General features: G+C 40.7%; 1 protein-coding gene and 1 pseudogene across 1 annotated transcript; one reads left to right on the plus strand and one right to left on the minus strand.

Annotated features, from left to right (window-relative positions):
* The first annotated feature begins 4 nt into the window (after positions 1–4).
* On the plus strand, positions 5–14,313 carry PTPN18 (protein tyrosine phosphatase non-receptor type 18). The gene is given in 17 exon segments (XM_039869279.1): positions 5–253; positions 2,120–2,223; positions 2,284–2,288; positions 2,442–2,515; positions 2,593–2,688; positions 2,788–2,826; positions 9,564–9,648; positions 10,225–10,280; positions 10,499–10,530; positions 10,532–10,639; positions 11,013–11,079; positions 11,166–11,240; positions 11,324–11,413; positions 11,686–11,774; positions 12,503–12,705; positions 13,021–13,095; positions 13,318–14,313. Coding segments are annotated over 17 exon segments (1,500 nt in total). The 5' UTR covers positions 5–19; the 3' UTR covers positions 13,386–14,313.
* Positions 14,314–17,333: 3,020 nt separating this feature from the next.
* On the minus strand, positions 17,334–17,452 carry LOC120607460 (uncharacterized; annotated as a pseudogene).
* Between the last annotated feature and the right edge of the window lie 3,644 nt (positions 17,453–21,096).

The raw sequence follows: 21,096 nt of genomic DNA on the forward strand, positions 1-21,096 counted from the left end.
GGGGCTGGGACAGCTCAGAATGCCATTGGCCAGGGTCGCTGCGCGCTTCCATTGGTTGGCTGGTGAGACCGGAGGCGAGGCCTCGACCTCCAGCAGCGTCTGCAAGGTCTGGGAGAGCAAAGTACAGCTGCCACACAGGACCCGGCTGGCCAGCTGCAGTATGAGCGGCAGCTTGGATGCGGCGCGGAGCATCTTAGAGCAGTTGGAGGCGTGGGGCGGCCGGGAGGGGGCGGTCCTAGCCGGCGAGTTCTACGTGAGTGGGCGACCTAGGACGTCCGGCCATCGCTCTCTTTCCGTCTCTGTCTCTCTCTATCCCTGTCCGCGCCCTCTGCCCTCAGGCCCCTAGAGGAAAAAGTCCACGGTCGAGTGGGACGGGCTGCACGCCCCCTCAAGTCCCTGCGCCCGGGTCTCGCTCCCGGACCCTTCGGGCTGCTCGGCTGAGTGGGCGCGGCCGGCGGTCACTCACTCCTGTGGTCAGGGGAAGAGGAACCGCGAGGCCTTGCTGAGGCAAGTGTGTGGGCGCCGGGCGCGGATCTGCTTTGTGGCCCGGGGGCGATTTCTGGCCTCGGTTTCTTTTTAGGCAAAAATCGAACCTTAAAGACCAAACTGGCCTGAGGATTAAGTAACTGGTGTGGGTAAAAGCTGTAAGCACATCTTGAGCGCTCACTTTGTAGGATCTAGTTATAAATAGTCTAAACATTACAATGGAGTAGTGCAAGCCCTGCGTTAAGAATGCTAATTTAGCATCGTCGGCATCGTTTACTACAAAAAATTAGATGTTGTAAATATAACTTGTATAACATATAGAAACATGCAAATATGTAAACCACATGTTAGCGTACATATCAAATTTAGAAACGTGATGTACAATAAAAAGTTTGATGAACATATATATAAGTATATATAAATGTATAATAAATGATTAATCATTAGGTACAATAAAAATAGGTAACAACCAAATTTATCAAATTTTAATATAAATATATAGTGATTATATAAAAATATGTTATAATTTACAAACTATAAAACTATAGAATAGACATAAATATGACATATATAACTATAATTTATAAAATAAGTTATTCAGTAAGTTCCTAAGTAAATATAAAATATGTGATAAAGTTTTAAATAAATCTAAATAGTTTACACAAATTTAAAAATAGATATTGTATATGAGAAATGTACAATAAGTACAAAATATAAAATTTATTCAATATGAAAATGTACATACTAGATATAAATGTATAACACCACCAGGTGTCATGCCCATCCAGGTTTCCATCCAGTCTGGGGCAGTGAGCAATGCTGAGGATCCGCTATATGGGAGTGTAGGCAGTGAGCAGGGCCAGCCTTCTGCATGCCAACGTCCATCACTCAGAGGGATCTTTGGGCTTCTCTAGGCCTTGGTTTCCTCATCTGTGTAATAGAAATATCAATCATGGTACCAATTATACTAGGATGTCCACCAGGGCTTAAATGACCTGATGGGCATTAAGTAAAGCACTTAGAATGGTGGCTAGCACCCACTGGTGGCTTAGTAGCTCTTATTATCATCATGACTATGAATACCTGTTGATGATGGTAATATGCTATTCGATAATTATAATAATCTTAACAGTAAAAAGTTCCTACAGTATCTCATTACATGAATGTTATACATTAATTCACAACATTGTATATTGTCACATATCTCATATCTTGTTTGTTATATTAAATACATAATATATCACAATCACTGTTTACAGTGTAACACCAATTGAGTCTATAGCGGGTAGATGCTGAGAGGTCTGAGTTCAACCCTGTGCCACGTCCGGGGTCAGACTTTGGAGAAGTCATTCAAGCATGTGGTGGCTCAGCTTTCTCACCTGCACACTGCCACGTCAATAATAGTACCCACTTCGGAGGGACCTTGTGATGTTTCAGCACTCTTAGCACAGAGCCTGGCACAAGGAAGGTACTCTGAGTTGTTGTTATTATCATATCATTACAGTGAGCCCGGCCCTGTGCTATCTGGAGCCTGCATTCGCCTCTCACAGGCCATGGCTTTGTATCCCTGTGAGAAATCTGACCTGGATCCTCTCCTCCTCTCCTTCCTGGTGCTCACGGTGCCTTGGACCAGGATATCAGGACTCGCTCAGCCGCCTGGAAGGCTGGCAGCATGTGCTCCACTGAGGCTGGTAGTCAATCAGAAAACCTCAAGAAGAACCGCTACAAAGAAATACTGCTGTATAAGTCAGGGCTTCTGGGGGGAGCAACTCTGTTCCCCCCACCCCCACCCCACAGACCTTGTCACCACCACCCCCTAGGTGCTCCCTCCCCAAGCCTGGCTGGGGTGTAGCCCACCAGAGCACCTTGGTGGTGTCCCTGCTGGGTGCACTGCCCCCACACCCCATGCTCCTGTCAACTCCAAATTCCACATTTCTCACCTCTCCCGATGGCAGATGATCAGACACAAGTGATATTCTCCCTGCTCCAAGAGGGACAAGGTGACTACATCAATGGCAACTTCATTAGGGTTGGCCAGGAGTCAGGGAAGGGGAGGTCATGGTGGGGTAACAGCGGGATCTCGGTAGTGAACTTAGCCTTTACCAGGGCATAGATAGAAGCCAGACCTACATCGCCACACAGGGACCCCTGCCTCACACCTTGCTAGACTTCTGGCGCCTGGTCTGGGAGTTTGAGGTCTAGGTCAGCTTTGGGGGTGGGTGAAGTGAGGCCCACCCTTGGCTCTGTTTTCCCACCCCTTAACCTAAATCACCTCCCTCTTTGGTTATCCCTCTTGTCTAGGTGATCCTGATGGCATGTCGAGAAATGGAAAATGGGAGGGTAGGTGTCGTAGCCCCCAGAATGCATGTCCTTGTGTAGGGGGAGGCAGGAGAAATCTTGCTAGTTCTTCTCTGATCCCAGGACTCAAGGGCCCAGTTCTTGGAGTGACCACACTGTAGCTCTGTTGAAAGCCCACTATTACTCTCATTAATTGTTGATTTCCCCCTTTTATTCATACGACTCATCTCTCCAGTGTTGGCAGCCCCTCTCCTGCTGGTCTTCCCTCCTCATTCCCCACCTCAGACTGTAAGGCCCTGTATACTGTGGCTTCCCTGTTAGCTCTCATCTCTCTTTCCATCTCTCTCCTCTTTATTTGCTCCACTCTAACCACTCAGGCCTTTGCTGTTCCTCAGATATGCCAGAGACTGCTCAGCCTCAGGGTCTGTTCCTTGGCTGTTTCCTCTGAAAGGGGAGTGCTGGAATCTCCAACTCTAAGATTTATCTATTTTTTCATTTAAGTTTTTGCTTCAGGAATTTTAAAATTCTATATTTGAATAACTATAATATACAGTTAAGATTATGTCTTTCTGATGAGATGAGTCAATCTCTTTTTCAATATGTAATGTCCCTCTTTATCGCTGGTATTATTCCTTTTTCTACAATGTACTTTGATGTTAATATAGCCATTTAAATTTCTTTAGAGTGTGCGTAATAAAAAACAATACTTTCCCGTTCTTTTATTTTCAAAGCTATGTTCATCTTTATTTTTAGTGTGTATTTCTTGTAGGTGGCATATTGTAGGGACTTTCTTTTATACCCACTCTGACGATTTCTGCCTTTAATTGGCATATTTAGTCTTTAATGTAATTGGCAACGTCGGATCTAAATCTACCATCTTGCTATTTGTTTTCTATTTGTTTCGTCTGTTCTTTGTTCCACTCTTTATTTCTGTCTTCTTTTAGATTGAGAATTTTTATGAATCTACTTCATAATCGTTATTCACTTATTATTTATATCTGTACTATGTACTTAGTGGTATCTTTAGAGTTTACAAAAAATCTTTAACTTACCATAGTCTACATTCAAATAATATTATACCATTTCATGTAAAATGTAAGGACTTAACAAAGCATATTTTGATTTTCCCTTTCCATGCTTTATGCTATTGTCATAGGTTTTAATTCTAAATATGTAATGTATTCTATAATACACTGCTATTTTTGCTATAGATTTTCTTTAAAAAAAAGATTTATTGAAATACAATTCATCCATTTAAAGTGCAATTCAGTTATTTTTAATGTATTCCTGAGTTATGCAACCATCACAATAAATTTTAGAACATTTTTATCACCCTATAAAGGAACCCTGTATCCATTAGCAGTCCCTCCCCATTCATTTCCCACCAACCTCCACCATAAGCAACCCCTCATCTATTTTTCGTCTCTATTGATTTGCCTACTCTGGACTTTTCATATAAATGGAATCATATGCTGTGTTCTCTTTTGTGATTGGCTTCTTTCATGTACTGTAATGTTTTTAAAGTTCATGCATATTGTAGCATGTAGCAATACTTCACTTGGTTTATTGCTGAATAATGTATTCAACTGAATGGATCTACCGCATTTATCCATTAATCAATTTGTAGAATTTGAGCTGTTTCCGCTTTTTTGGCTATTGTGAATACTGCTGCTATTTGTGTGCAAGTTTTTACGTAGAAATATGTTTTCATTTCTCTTGGGTATATACCTAGAAGTGAAATTGCTGGGTCATTTTGGTAACTCTATTTTTAACATTTTGAAGAACTGTCAAACTGTTTTCCACAGTGGCTACATCATTTTACATTTCAACCAGCAATGTTTAAGGGTACCAGTTACTTCACATCTTCACCAACACTTGTTATTGTCTGTCTTTTTTATTATAGCCATCCTACTGGGTGTGAAGTAGTTTTTAATCATCTTTTTAAAAAATAGTAAAAAAAAAAATTGGTAAAATACACATTACATAAAATTTTAACCACTTCAGTTGTACAATTCAAAGATATTAAATACATTCACAATGTTGTACAGCCATCATCACTATCAATTTCTAGATCTTATTCACCATCCCAAATAGAAACTCTGTACCCATTTGACATTTACTCTCTTTTCCCCTTCCCCAAGCTCCTGGTACCCTTTATTCTGCTTTCTGTTTCTATTAATTTGTCTGTTCAAGGTACTTCATCTAAGTTAAATCATAAAATACTTGTCTTTTTGTGTCTGGCTTATTCCACTTATGTTTTCCAGGTTCATCCGTGTTGTAGCATGTATCGGAACTCATTCTTTTTTAAGGCTGAAACTATTCCATTGTATGTATATACCCTATTTTGTTTATCCTTTCATCTGTTGTACATTTGGATTGTTTCCACCTTTTGGCTATTATAAATAATGCTGCTATGAATATTGTCATATAAGTATCTGCTTTAATTCCTTGTTTTCATTTCTTTTGGGTATATACCTAGAAGTAGAATTGCTGGATCATATGGCAAGTCTGTGTTTAATTTTTTTGTTTGTTTGTTTTCCACAGTGGTTGTACCATTTCACTTGTTATTTTCTGTTTTTGTTTTTATTAGCCATCCTAATTTGTGGGAAGTGGTATCTCCTTGTAGTCTTTCATGTTCTTATTTTTGGATTTGTATGTCTTCTTTGGACAAATATCTGTTCAGATCCTGTGCTAATTTTTTAAATGGGTTATTTGTCTTTTTATTATTGAGTTGCAAGAGTTCTGGATACAAGTCATTTATCAGTATTTGATTTACAAATATTTTTCCTTTTCTGTGGATTGTCTTCCAATTTTCTTGATAGTGTCTTTTGAAACACACTTTCTAATTTTGAGGAATTCCAGTCTATCTATTGTTTTGCTTATGCTTTTGTTGTTGTATCTGAGAAATAATTGTCCAACCAAAGGTCACAAAGATTTACTCCTATGTGTCTCCTAAGTATTTAAAAATTTTATCTCTTATATTTAGGTCTGTGGTTCATTTTGAATTAATTTTTGTGCATTGTATGAGTAGGGGTCCAAATTCATTCTTTTGCATATAGATATCCAGTTGTCCCAGCACCATCTGTTGAAAAGACTATGCTTTCCCCATCGAATGATCTTGGTATCTTTGTTGAAAATCAATTGACAATAAATGTAACGACTTATTTCTGGACTCTCAATTCTGTGCCATTGACTGATATGTCTATTTTCGTGGCAGTACTGCATGGTTTTGATTATTGTAGCTTTATAGTAGGTTTTGAAATCAGGAAATGTGAGTCCTCCAATTGTGTTCTTCTTTTTCAAGATTGTTTTGCCTATTCTAAGTCACTTACTGTACAAAAAAAGAGTTCACAAAGCAGTCATAACTGCTTATGTTTAAAAAGGCCTTCCTGCAAAGTTGGCTTGTGGCTGGAAATTGGATTTCTAATAAGAGAGGCTCACTGTGCCTAACCTGTTTATATGAGCAATATGGTTTATGTAAACAGTTGCTTTCCTTCTGGGAGTCCAAAGTTTTGGTACATTTTTTGCTTTGGTACAAGTTTTGCTAGTCAGAGGGTGCCTATATATTCCATAAAGTACCTCAGCAAGAACTCTGGGTACTGAGCCCCTAATAAGCTTCCTGTGGACGTTTCACAGGTGTGTCACAACTTATTGCTGGGGCAATTAAGTACATCCTGTGTGGCTCCATTGGAAGAGGACCCATGGAAGCTGGCAACTTGTTTTCCATAGACTTCACCCCATGTGCCTTTTAACTTTGCTGATTTTATTCTGTATCTTTTCACTGTAATAAATCATAGCCGTGAGTACACCTTTATGCTGAGTCCTCTGAGTCCTAGTGAATCATCAAACCTGGGGTGGTCTTGGGTATCCATGACACATCTATTAATGTTAACTTATTGATGTTAATATTATCAACTTGCCAGTATCTTCATAATGCCTTCTGTGGTTTTGATAAAGACTGTATTGAATCTATCAATTTGGAAGGTATTGCCATCTTAACAATTCTGTATCCCAATCCATGAACATGAATGTATTTCCATTTATCTAGGTCCTCTTTAATTTCTTTTAGTAATGTCTTATAGTGTCTAGTTTAGAAGCCTTGCACTTTTGTTAAATTCCTAAGTAGTTTATACTTTTTGATGTTGTTGTAAATAAAGTGGTTTTCTTAATTTCATTTTCAGGTTGCTTATTGCAAACCAAATAGTTTTCTCTAATAGGAATACAATTGATTTTTCCATATTGACCTCATATCCTGCAACTTTGTTTAACACGTTTATTAGCTCTAATTGTGTGTTTATGTGTGTGTATTCTTTAAGGTTTTCTATGTATAACATCATGTTGTCTGCAAATTGAGATAGTTTTGCTTCTTCCTTTCCTGTCTGGATTTCCTCCCTCCCGCCCTTGCTATCTTCCTTTCTCTCTTCCATCTTTTCCTTCCTTCCTTCATTTTTTTTTCCTAATTGCACTGGCTAGAACTTCCAGTAAAAAGTTCAACAGAATTGGAAAGTGCAAACACCCTTGTCTTGTTCCTGATCTTCAGAGCAAATCATTCAGTCTTTCACTATTATTAAATTAGCTGTATTTTTTTTTTTCTGTAGATGTGGGTTTTTTAATCAGGATGAGGACTTTCCTTTCTATTTCTAGTTTCTTTAGTGTTTTAATCATAAAAGGGTGTTGGATTCTGTCCCCCAATTTTTTTTTGCATCTATTCAGATGATCATGTGTTTTTGTTTTATTTTCTATTAATATGGTATATGACATTGATATTTATATATTGAACCAACTTTCCATTCCTGGGGGTAACCCCACTTGGTCATATTGTATAATCCTTCACTAGTATTTTGTTGAGGATTTTTTTGTCTATATTCAGGAGACAGTTGTTAGTAGTTTTCTTGTGATCACTATGTCTGGTTTTGGTATTAGAGTAATTGGCCTCATAATATGCTGGGAAATGTTCCGTCTTCTCTACTTTTTTGGAAAAGTTTGTGAAATATTGCTATTAATTTTTCCTTGTTTGGTAAAATTTGCTAGATCATTTTTACAGATGTTAAAAATGAGAAATATATTTTATATTTAGCCACATTTTTACCTTTTCTTTACTCTTTATTCTTTTGTATAGACCCATATTCCATTGAGTATCATGTTCCTTTTGTGTGAAGAGCTTACTTTAATAGTTCTCATAGTGCAGGTTTTCTTTTAATAAATTCTCAGCTTTTGTCTGAAAGTTTTTTTTTTTTTTATTTCAGACTTTTTAGGATGTCAAACCATTATCCCCTGGCTTATAATTTCTGACAAATTATGCTGTTATTCTTGTCCTGTTTGCTCACACTTAGTATGTAATGTGTCTTGTTTTATGTGATGCTATTAAGATTTTTTCTTTATCACTCTTTTTTTAGCAATTGATCATCTGCTTTGGTGTGGCTTTCTTTATGTTTATTCTCCCTGTGGTTCACTGGCCTTCTTGGATCTGTGGGTTCATAGTTTCATCAAATTTGAAAAAAATTCCAGCTATTATTTCTTCATATAGTTTCTGTTCTCCCCTCTCTCTTCTTCTGGACACATGCATTAGACCACTTGATATATTTTCACATGTAACTGATTATCTCTGTTCATTTTTTTCTCAGTCTTTTTCATTTTGAATAGTTTCTGTTGTTATGTCTTCATGTTCACTGATCTTTTCTTCTGGTGTCCAATCTGATATTAGATAGTGAATATTATTAATGAAAGCTGTTTTAAGGTCTTTATCTGCTTCTTTCCTCATCTCTATTGGGTCTTTTTCTACTGATTTTTCTCCTGCTTATGTGTCACTTTTTTTTTTTTTTTTTTTTTTTTTTTTGCTTATTTGTGTCTAGTAAATTTTTACTGGATGTTTGATATTTTAAATTTTACACAAGTAAGTGCTGGATTTTGTTGTCTTCCTTCAATGAGTGTTGGACCCTTTTCTTGGAAGCAGTTAAGCAACTTTTGGATGTTTGATCATTTTAAGGTTTAAGCTTTTGTAGGACAGGTCTAGAGTAGCCTTTATTCTAGAACTATTTTTGTTTTACTTCTAATATGTGATCCTTCTGGGTTCTCTACTGAATATTCCCAATAATCAATCAGATCTTTCCACTCTGATTGGAGAGAAAATTCTGTCCCATTGCGAGCTCTAGGAAATGTTCATCTTCCAGGTCTCTAGTTATTATTCTTTGATGGAAAGTTATTCTTGCCTTGCCTTGTGGCGTTTCACATTTTGTGTGCTCAGATTATTATTCAGCTAAAGACTCAGAGGGACCTCTATGTAGACTTCTGGAGTTTTTTGCTTTTGTTTGCATAGCTCTTTCTTTCCAGGACTCTGCCCTTAAAATTCTAGCTGCCTTGGCCTCCCATCAACTCAGTGGGGATCATTGGACTCTCTGGGTCCTGCAGCCTAGTGACTGCCTCTTGGCAATAAGCTGGGGGTGGTCATAGGATTTGACTCATGTCTTTCTCTTTGTTCAGTGATCATAGTCCTGCAATGCCTGTGGTCCAATGTCTGGAAATACTAGCTCATATTTTGTCCGTTTTTTTTGTAGCTTACAGGAGAATATTCTGGACTGTCTTTCTTCTGCATAGTCAGAAACTCAAGTTGACATTGAGTCTCTGTGTTTAAATTGAGGAGGCTCTGGCCTTCATTAGAGCTGTAGCTGCCTGTGCTTCCACCTGCAAGGCCTGGAGTCCTGTGGGGGTATTGATATATTGGAACTGGGAAGCAGACTCCCCCTCTTTACTCCCTGTCCTTTCTCCCTTGCCTTTTGTAGAAAAAGCATAAGCATTACTGGGCCCAAGAACAGAAGCCGCTGCAGATTGGGCTTTTCTGCATAACCCTGGTGAGCTGGGGCAGAGGTGGAAACTGTTTTCTGGCATCTTGGATGTTTTGGGGCAGAGGTGGAAACTGTTTTATGGCATCTTGGATGTTTTGGGAACTTTCATGTAAGATTCTCAGAGTGGAAAGCTTTTGGGCTGGGTCTAAAAGGCCCAAACACTCAGCACTCAATATATGCCTTGCTTTTGCATTTTAACTATGATCATTGTTATATCTGTAAATATAAATGTGCCCGGTTAGTTTCTTAAAATCTTTATGTCCCTTCCTGTTTCAAAAGAACTCAGGAAAATCTCTTACCTGAACATACATACAGTTGGTAGTTAATAAATACAATAAAACTTTTTAGAACCAAAGAAAAAAAGTTTTTAATTTTTACTGTAAATTTGTTTGCGTTTTTAATCATGGGTTCCTCTTTCTCTCCTCTGTTAAATGTTTCCTTCACAAAAGCCATGGGGGATGTTTGGGCTCATGATCTTTTAAAAATATGTTGTATTTGATTTTTAATCAGAAATGCTTTGTTTTCTGTAAATGTGTCTTTGGCACTTGTGATGTTTGTTCTCTTTCCTCTTCCCACCTGCCCTACATCCTCAGATGAGAGACCTGGCTAAATGCAGACATCATGCTCAGAACCCTTCAGGTCACCTTCCAGAAAGTACTGAAAGGGAAGGAAGAGGCTTCTACATGGGGAGAGCTATTTCCTGTCTGTTTTCTCATCCGTAACATGGACATTAGCAGTAGTATCCATCTCCTCAGCTACTATCTGTTACATTTAAAAGGAAGATGTTTAGAACCAGGCCTGACATTTAATATGTGCCCAATAAATGCTTTTCTTTCTTTTTTAAATTCTTTGCTCCACTTTTCCTGTTTCAGAAATCTCATTCTGTGTACCAACTACAATATATACTGGTCAGACAGAGGTGTACCCAGCAATCCTGACCACGTGCTTGCCATGGTAGAGGAAGACCATCACCTCCAGGGATCTGGCCCCAGGCCCCTCTGTGTCCACTGCAGGTTTAGGAAATGGGCTTTATAGGAGTCTGGTGAGGCAAAGGGGACTGGGAGTGGAGTATGGAGGCTTGGAGCCATTCTTTGCAGTTTGCATGCCTATTTTGAGCAACCTAAGGCCATACTTGCTCTCACTGCGTCAACTGAAATTGTTAGCATTTATTGACGGCAGACTGCCTGTTGGGGAGTAAGCACAGAGTTGATACTCAACAAATGTAAGCAATTAAAAAGTTTTTCCTTCTAAATTATAATCTAGGGATTCTGGGAATCAAAAGGTGCTACAGAGGATCCACCATCAGGGCTCCCGAACCCCAAATGCCCACTTAAAAGGAGTTATGGGCAGGCTTTACCTGAGCTTGCTCTGGTCCTCACATTCTAGCACAGGCTGTGGGCAAACAGGTGTCCTGTGTTCCGTGGATTATGTGAGACTGTTGCTCCTAACCCAGGTATGAAGAGGGCACGTGTGTGTGCCTTTGTAGTGCAGTCCCCTGCCCACAAGGGCCTGCTCATGGGCCTCATCTCTCTGCCCCAGATGTTCCCACCTAACTTCAGCCTCTTCAATGTGGTCGAGATGCGGAAGCAGCTGCCCGCAGTTGTGCAGACAGAGGTGTGAGCTCAGACTCCTCCTTCCAAGGACACATTCCTCTTTCTCTTGTCTTCACTTCTTGATGACCCTTCTTCCCCCTCCAGGAGCAGTACAGGTTCCTGTACCACACCGTGGCTCAGATGTTCTTCTTAGCACTCCAAAATGCCAGCCTCCATTTTCAGAACCTCAAGGAGATACCAAGGCCCCCTTCCCACTATTCCATCCACCAACACCCTCAGATCAGGACCCAGAGCACAGGTCTGTGATCACTACCATTGCACATCCTACCCCTGGCCTCCTTTTGGAGGCAAGGACTGACTCACTGTATCTACCTTTGACCTCTTCCTTGCTCCCTTATCAGACTGTCCCCTCTTCAGCTTATCCCTTAGAGCCCACAGTGATCTCCATCAGGAGCCTGGCTAGTTTCCTTAAAGCCTGATGCCCTTCCCCTCCTGCCTTTTCCCACAATTGTGTTCCACTCTATGAGGATGCCCTCTCCCTCTGGACTTCCCTGGCCCTTCCAGCCATGCCCCGCCCACCTGGCGGGGTCCTCAGGTACCCAGCTCCAGCCCCCTCAGTCTTCTCTTTACAATTTTTCCTGCTTGGAGGCCAATCCTTTTCTCGCCCTCGAAACACCTGCCCCTTCCTTGTTCCATTCACCAAATATTCACTGGCTCTTTCTTTGAATTGAGCGGTGGGAGCCTACCCTAAAACGACCCTTAATCCCAGAGATCCCATCCCTTGTTTGCCTCTAAGTCGGCTTCTAACACTAGCCCTGCTTTCCTATGTTAACTCTTTCCTAGCTGCCCCGGTCATTCATTAATTCAGCAAATATTTCTCGATGCTACCCACTTGTCAGGCCAGTGCTGCGTACACAGAGTTGAACCCTCCTTTGCAGCACAAATTACACCTCCTCGAGACTGGCTCTCCATTTTGAGGCTATACCTTCCTCCTCTTCAGATGCCACTTCCTCATTCTTTTCTCCAATGAACAGTTAGGCAGAAATGACCACCCCTCAATACCAAACCCTGCCCCATTGCCCCGCCAGGCTGGCCCCTTCCATCCTTCATCTATCTCCCTTGTCGGGCGCTGGTGACACGGAAACGAGAGCCCCTTACCCAGAGACCCCTTCCTCTCTCCCCTGACCCTCCCCCCGGCCCTTTCCGCAACTGTGCACCGCCTGGGGCGGAAAGGAAGCCCGTGGTTTGCCCTCCTAACGCGCTCCTCACCCGGCCCTCCCTCCGCTCGGCGGTTTCACTTCCTCCCCGCCTCCCCAACTGAAGGAGCATCTCCGTGCCCGCGCCCCGGGCTCTCGCCATGGCCGACACATACGCCGTGGTGCAGAAGCGAGGGGCCCCGGCGGTAACTAGGTCGGGCTCTGGGACTCGCGGCGCGGAAGAGGCGCCGCTCTACAGCCAAGTGACGCCGCGCGCCCAGCGGCTGGAGGCGCCCGCGGAAGATTTGCGGGGGACGCCGCCCGGCAGCGGTGAGTGGGTCCGCCCCCGGGAGCGGGGCTGGGAAGGGCCGGCCCCCACCTGCTGCTCAGGACCCCATCCTGCTGGACCTCGGCCCCGCAGGCCAGCTACTGGCCATGCTCGGAAGTGTTCCGGGCCAAACCTACGGCCCGGGGTCTGGGCGGAGATCTCCAACCTGGCCGCGCCCCTCGGTGCTCGTCCCTCCCGCTGAGCTGGGCCCCGCGCGCCAGCCTTCTCCAACCCTGGAGGTGGTCTCTGCCCTAGGCTGGTCTGGCACTCCACTGGCAGCCGGAGCTGATGCGTGGGCTGCGGTTTCTTGCCCGCAGTTCCTGTTGACCCCAGCCCTGCTGGGCCTGGCGCCTACGAAGACGTGGCCGATGGTTCTCAGACCGGAGGGTTAGGTAAGTTAGACAAAGCCTCAGTCTCTGGGATTCTGGAGCTTGGACTGACTCAGGAATTTAGGGTTTAGGGATAGTGGCATGGGATTTACGCCCTCAGAGTCCTGTGAATGGGGCCGCAGTGAACCAGGAGACCCTGGAGGCTCGGGAATGGCTTTCTTCGAGTTGCCTACCGCTCCACACCCTGGCTTCTTCAAGAGACCCACGGTGCCCTTCCTCTCCCAGGCTTCAACCTGCGCATTGGAAAGCCTAAAGGGCCGCGGGATCCCCCTGCCGAATGGACCCGGGTGTGAATGCTACCCCCGTCGACCCCGGCCTGTCTGCTTCTCCATGTGGGCACCTGAACTGCTGACCGCCATGCTGTGCTGTGTGAAGTGTTGGGAATGGGAATGCTGGGCCTGGATCCAAATAAAATTTCTCAGGGTGGGAAATGTGGGGGTTTTGTGCCAGCGACTATAGCATTCAAGCCTTGAAGCTGGAGGACGTGGCTGGGAGATAAGGGCTGGTGAGGCTGCACTGAGCAGATTCAAGAATGAACATCAGGAATGGGCCCAACCCCAAAGGCCCCACATTTGTGAAGAGGAGGATGGACTTCTGGAGACTCTCCATCACCACATAATAGACTAGCTCATCTCAGACATTCAGCTAACACCCGAGAGATAGATGGACCCTGAGGAAGACTCATGGACTCCCCCACCATTCAGATAGATCCAAGCTAGGCATGACAACAACCAAGCAGGCTAATTTTGAGTTACTATAAAATAGCTAAAAGAAGGGAAGTTCCATCTCATCTAATACTGAGACTTCATTTTCCATTTTTAATTGTGGTCTGAACTCCTTCCCTCCTTACTGACATACCAGTTGAGGTTTAACTCAGTGCCCGCAGCCTCTGAGGAAGAAACCAGTAATATCTTAAGTCTGCAATTTAGGACTGGTCATTTAAAATACAAAGGCTAACAGACATGTTTGCATTAGCCTTTGTTTTGCAGGGCCTCAGCAGGGACCATTAACTGTGGAAAAAACATCTTGTGACAACCTTGAAACTGATGACTACGTGGTAGACATCATAGGACCAGGAATCATCACATCCTCATTCTTGAACCCCTTTCCACTTTTTGATGGCCTGTATAATCTTGTCACAAAAAGCCTTTAGCGAGCATTTTTTCTCCTTCATGCTCCCTTGTGCACAAGTCTCTCTAATAAACTATCTGCTCAAATTTATTCTGAGTTCAGTGTTCATTTCTATAACATCGACACTCAAGTTCCTGGTTTTTTGAGTTTGGTAACAATTTCATACAGACTAGTAAAAAGATCTTCAGTTAGGCAGACAGACCCCCAAGCTGAACAGGTAGATAGCCATACCCTTAGATAGCCAGACCTTCAGAGGGGCATTCCACAGCTGGAGGGCTGGATCTCCAGCCAGACCAACCAACAAACAACCTGACAGACCATTAACCCCTCACATCCCTGCCTCTCAGCTAGGTAGCAAGATGCCAGCCAGGTAGATCCCTAACGAGACAGACTCGCGGGTAGATATAAACATCCCCAGCTGAACAGACACACAGGCATCCTCTTAGCTAGCCAGACCCACCCCAAGATGGGCAGACAGACTCTCAACTAGCTAGATGGACTCCCAGACAAGGACCCTTGAATGCACAAGCACTCTAACCAGCCAGCCAGACTCCCAACTAGGCCGATAGATGGACAGACCATCAACTCACCAACTACACAGAACCCACATTTTTTTTCAGTTAGAGTTGACATTCAATATTGTTTTATATTAGTTTCAGGTATACAGCATAGTGATTAGACATTTATAAAATTTATGATGTGATGCCCCTGATTAGTCTAGTACCCACCTGGCACTATACATAGTTATGACAATATTATTGACTACACATCCTCATGACTATCAATTTGTATTTATTAGTCTCTTCAGCTTTTTCTCTCAGCCCCCCATGCCTCCCTCCCATCTTGCAATTACTTGTTTGTTCTCTGTATCTACAAGTCTGTATTTGTTTTGTTTGTTCGTTTATTTTGTTGCTTAGATTTCATGTATAAGTGAAATCATATGGTATTTGTCTGTCTGACTTCTTTCACTTAGCATAATACCTTCTAGGTCCATGTTGCAAATGGTAAGATTTCATTATTTTTTGATGGTGAGTAATATTTCGTTGTATATATGTACCTCTTCTCTTCTTTATCCAATTGTCTATTGATGGGGGCTTAGGTTGCTTCCGTATCTTGGCTATCGTAAATAGTGCTTCAGTAAACTTACATAGGGGTATATATTTTTGAATTAGTGTTTTGGTTTTCTTCAGATAAATACCCAGAAGTGAAATTCCTGGGTCATTTTTAATTTTTTGAGGAACTTCAAAACTTTTTCATAGCGGCTGTACCAATCTGCAATTTCACCAACAGTGCCTGAGGGTTTCCTTTTTCCACATCCTTGCCAGAACTTTTTAATTTATTGATGATAGCCATTCTGACAGGTGTGAGGTGATATCTCATCGTGGTTTTAATTTGCATTTCTCTGATGACTTGTGACTTTGAGCATCTTTTCATATGTCTGTTGGCCATCAGAATGTCCTCTTGGGAAAAATACCTGTTCAGGTCCTCTGTCCATGTTTTAATTAGATTGTTTTGTTTTTCATGTTGAGTTGTATGAATTCTTTATAAATTTTGGATATTAACCCCTTATAAGATGTATTATTGGCAAATATCTTCTCTTATTTGGTAAGTTGTCTTTGTTTTGTTGATGATTTCCTTTGCTGTGCAAAAACATTTAATTTGTTTATTTTTTATTTTGTTTCCCATGCCTGAGGAGATATATCAGAAAAAATACTGCTAAGAGCGATGTCAGAGAGTTTTCTGCCTATTTTTTTCTAGGAGTTTTATGGTTTCGGGTCTTATACTTAAAAGTCTTTAATTCATTTTGAGTTTATTCTTGTATATGGTAAGAAGGTGGTCTAGTTTAATTTTTGCATGTATCTGTCCAGTTTTCCAACACCATTTATTGAATAGACTATCTTTACCCCATTTTATATTCTTGCCTCCTTTTTCATAGATTAAATGACCACATAGGTATGGATTTATTTCTGGGCTCTCTAGTCTGTTCCATTGATCTATGTGTGCCTGTTTTAATGCCAGTACCATGCTGTTTGATTACTTTTTTTTTATTAGCCTTGTAGTATAGTTTGATATCATGTAGTGTGATACCTCCAACTTTATTCTTTCTCAAGATTGCTGTGGCAATTCAGGATCTTTTGTGGTTCCATATAAGTTTTTAGATTATTTGTTCTAGTTCTGTGAAAAATGCCATTGGTATTTTGATATGGATTGCATTGAATCTATGGATTCCTTTGTATATTATCGACATTTTAACGATGTTAATTCTTCCTCTCCCTGAGCAAGGCATGTGTTTCTATTTATTTATCTTTTTCCATTTATTTGTATCTTTTTCAATTTCTTTCTCAATGACTTATAATTTTCCAAGTATGAGTCTTTTACTTCCTTGGTTAAATTTATTCATAGGTATTTTTTGATGCAATCGTAAATGGGATTATTTTCTTAATTCTCTTTCTGATAGTTCATTATTGTTGTATAGAAATGCAACTGACTTCTGAATATTAATTTTGTATTCTGCTACTTTACTGGATTCATTTATCAGTTCTAACAGTTTTTTGGTGGAATCTTTAGGTTTCTCCATATACAGCATCATGTCATCTGCAAATAATGACAGTTTTACTTTTTCCTTTCCAGTTTGGATGACTTTTATTTCTTTTTCTTCTCTGATTGCTTTGGCTAGGACTTCCAGGACTGTGTTGAATAAAAGTGATGAAAATGGACATTTTTGTCTTGTTCATGATAGTAAGAAAAATGCTTTTAGCTTTTTCCCGTTGAGTATGATGTTAGCTGTGGGTTTGTCATATATGGTTTTGATTATGTTGTGGTATGTTTCCTCTATTTCCACTTTGCTGAGAGTTTTTATCATAAATAGATGCTGGATTTGTCAAACTTATTTTTGCATCTACCGATATAATCATACGATTTTCATCCTTCAATTTGTTAATGTGGTGTGTCACATTAGTTGATTTGTGGATATTGAACCAATCTTGCATCCCAGGAATAAATCCAACTTGATCATGATGTATGATCTTTTCAATGTATTTATGAATTTGGTTTGCTAATATTTTGTAGATAATTTTTGTATTTATGTCTACATTTTTTCTTTTTTTAAATGCCTACAGTACCTGGTATTCCAAGGTGGTATTCCATCTAAGTACTAACCAGGTCCAACCCTGCTTAGCTTCCAAGATCAGACAAGATCGGGCACGTTCAGGGTGGCATGGCTGTAGACAAGAATTTTTGTATTTATGTTTGTTAGGGATATCAGCCTATAATTTTTCTTTTTTGTATTGTCTTTGTCTGGTTTTTGAATCAGGGTATTGGTGGCCTCATAGAATGAGCTTGGGAGACTTCCTTCCTCTTTAATTTTTTGGAATAGTTTGAGAATAGGTATTAATTCTTCTAAAAGATTGTTTGGTAAAATTCACCTGTGAAGCCACCCAGTACAGGACTTTTGTTTTTTGGGAGCTTTTTGATTACTGATTAAGTTTTATTAGTAGTGATTAGTCAGTTCAGATTTTGTTTATTCTTGACCCTGTTCTGGAAGATTGTATGTTTCTAGGAATGTATCCATTTCTTTCAAAACAACTTACATTTTTCTTCCCCAAAACATAATATATAAAAGAGCCCATCAGCTCGGGACAGCAGATGTGTTGCCTTTTCCATCCAGTCCTGTGGCCGGTGGTTTAGACTGCATGTCCCAGGACCTGTCCTTTTCTGGTTAGCATTTGGCTCAATAAACCCTTTTTTTTTTTTTTTTTCAGAAAAACTTTCTGATGTAAAAGGTTTTGTTTAACAGAGGTAACTTTGTTATTTTGACTTTACATATCCCAGTGATAACTGCAATCATTTAATGTTTCTTTAAGTAGGCCTGTATCATAATGGTTAATAGTTTGGACTCAGTTACTGACTAGTTGTGTGATCTTGAGCAAACATCTTTATTTCTCTCTGGTTCCGTTTCCTAGTCTGTAAAATGGGGACAATAGAGTTACTTTTGTCATAGAGTTGTCACAGATGTGATTATTCAGAGCAAGAGTGAATCTAGATTTTTATAATAGACATAGAAAGGAAGACTTATTATTTTTTCAGTGATTATCCCCATGATAAAACATTCTCTATAGTTGAAATGATAATATCAAAAGCTCTTCCTAAGACAGAAGTAAATTTGATTATGCATTCTCCTGCTTTAAACATAATGACTCTTATCTTTGATAACAGTGGCATTTAAAATCAGTAGTTTAATTTTAAAAATGGTTTATTCAGCATAGATTATTGAAATAATTAAGTAGTCATTTAGGAAAAAAGAAGTTTGAGCCATACATCATACCTTACAATAGGATAAATTCCAAATGCATCAAATGTTTAAACATAAAATATTAAACCATAAAAGTATTAGAAGAAATTCTGGGAAAATTTCTTTATGATTTTGGTCTGCTACAGTCCTTTCTAACTATGGAATGACAAATTGGAAGCCCAAAAGAAATATCAATGAATTTTAATGCATAAAAATATTCCAGCCTCACAAAAGTCATCATAAACATAGTCAGAAATGTCAATGTAAGAAACATCCAAACCTGTAGAGAATTTTTATGAATTTATTTGAGCCAAACTGACAACAGTCGCCTAAAGCAAAATCTCATCGGATGGAGAAAATGCTCTGAAGAATGGCAGTTTTTCAGCTTATTTTACACATTAGAATAAAAGGAGGAAAGGTAAAGAGGGTTACGTCAAATCCATTGGTAGTAGATAAAGGGGGTGGGAGTTAGCAAAGAGAGGGGGAATCTCTGGGATTGGATAAAAAGTAAATGGAGAGACATATACTTCTTTTAGATTGGTGTACAGGATAGTAAACATTTATAGCACATAGAGATGGTATGCAGGCAACAAGATAACAATGAGGGCCTCTGTGCTCTCCTGCTCTGGTGCTGGTGGTTCTGCTTTGAGGGGTCTGGAAAAGAAGATTACTCTGACAATAGGCTCATTTGAGGTAAAGATTGACCTTTGTCAAAGACCTACTTTTAGTTAGGAATTTTTATGTTCAGACCATCATATGTTATTACATTTGGTTTCTGAGTGTATAGCGCCTGCCATGCTGGCCTCCCCTGTCAGCATGATGACCCTTTTTTGTCCACAGAAAATTAATGACAAACTTGAAAAAAACTTTAAGATTAAATAAAAGGCTAATTTTCTGAGATGTAAAAAGCTCCTACAAATCAATAAAGGCCAAAAACTCAAAATAAAAATGTATAAAGATGCTCTATCTCATCTGTAATTAAAAAGAAATGACAATTAGAGTTATACTGAGATAGCCATTTTTACTTATGTTAGCAAAGACCAAAAATTTTCATATAGGGCAGGAAGGTGTATAAATTCATACAACCTCTGCGGAGAGCACTTTATTAAAATTAAAAATGCATGTAATCTTTGAACCAGAAATTTCATTTCTAGGCATTTATTTATCTTGGGTACTTACAGAACTCCAAATGACTATTTCACCAGGTTATTCACTGTAGCATTGTCTGTAGTAACAGAGGACTGGAAATACTTTAAATGTTCTTGGCAGGGTCTGGTTATATAAATGCTATCTGGAATATTATGCAGCTGTAAAACAGGAATGAGAATACCTCTATACACTGGTGTGGACAAATCTCCAAATCACATTTTAAAATAAAAATAAAAGTATGTTAACTTACATTGAAAATATTTTTATATGAATATATAAATGTTTTCCCTTGGTTATGCATAAAATATCTTTGGTAAAAGCACAAGGAACTTGACAGAGGACTGAACATCTCGGGGCCCTGTTCTCTACAGCCCAGTGCAGGGTGCCCCAGTCATCCTACCTTCCTTTCATTTCCTCAAACTTTTTATGCTTGGGCATTTGTGTTTGTCGTCTTATCTCCCTAGAGCCTGTCTGTCTCTGGCCCTTGGGTGCATCTAGGTCTCTGCTGGCACTGCTGTGGTGTCCTGGAAACCCACATCTAGCACTGTCCCACCCTACTGTTTTAGTAAGGGCTGGCCTCAATCTGGCCACATCCTCGGTTGACCAGAAGTGCCATGGAATAAACCCCCCACCTCCGCCCAAGGGCCTTCGTTCAGAGAATAAGGTGGTGTATAAATACCTAGTTGTTGCCCCTCATGCGGGATAGCTCTGAGGTGTATATTTCAGGGGGTTTCAGAGTTTTCCCAGGAGGACTGAGCTTTAGTTGTCTGCAGTGGGAGGTGGCATGCTATCATGCCCTTGACCAGCTGCCTCCCCTTTCCTGTCTCACTGAACCTCCAACTAATTGCAACTAATGCTCAAACACTTGTGTAGTAGTCATCTTCAGCTGCTCTCCTTGCTGCTGCCTTGCTTCCTTGAAGTCTGTTTTCACACAAAGAGACTGATCCCTTTGTGACTGAAGTCAGTTTATGAAGCTTGTCTGCTCAGAACCCTCCTGGGTTTCCTTTTTCACTCAGAATAAATGTCAAGGTGCTGGTCATAGTCTTCATACACAGAAGGGCCTATGTCCCTTCTCTAACCTCATCCCTGTGATGCTCTTGTTCCCTGACATCACCCACTTTTGGGAGACAGTTCTGGCTCTTATGTTTCTGCATGTCTCGGCAGAGGGCACTGACTAGCTTTGCAAAGACGATTGAACAGCAAATGGAAGACAGACAGTGTCCAAGATGGCAAAGTCTTCTCTTCTGCAGAGTAGCCCTGCTGTTCTGTGAAAAGGCCATATATATAAATGGCCCCCAAATTCCCAAGGAGCTGAGGGACCAAAGAACAAAGCACACAAGTCCAACTTATTGGTTAATGAATTTAATAGGGAACTTAAAGAAATGGATCCTGGGCAGCAGCAGAACATTCAGATCTCTGCATCTTTCATCTCC

This window comes from Pteropus medius, unplaced genomic scaffold (genome assembly GCF_902729225.1).
Source record: "Pteropus medius unplaced genomic scaffold, Ma_sr-lr_union100, whole genome shotgun sequence".
Lineage (NCBI taxonomy): Eukaryota > Metazoa > Chordata > Mammalia > Chiroptera > Pteropodidae > Pteropus > Pteropus medius.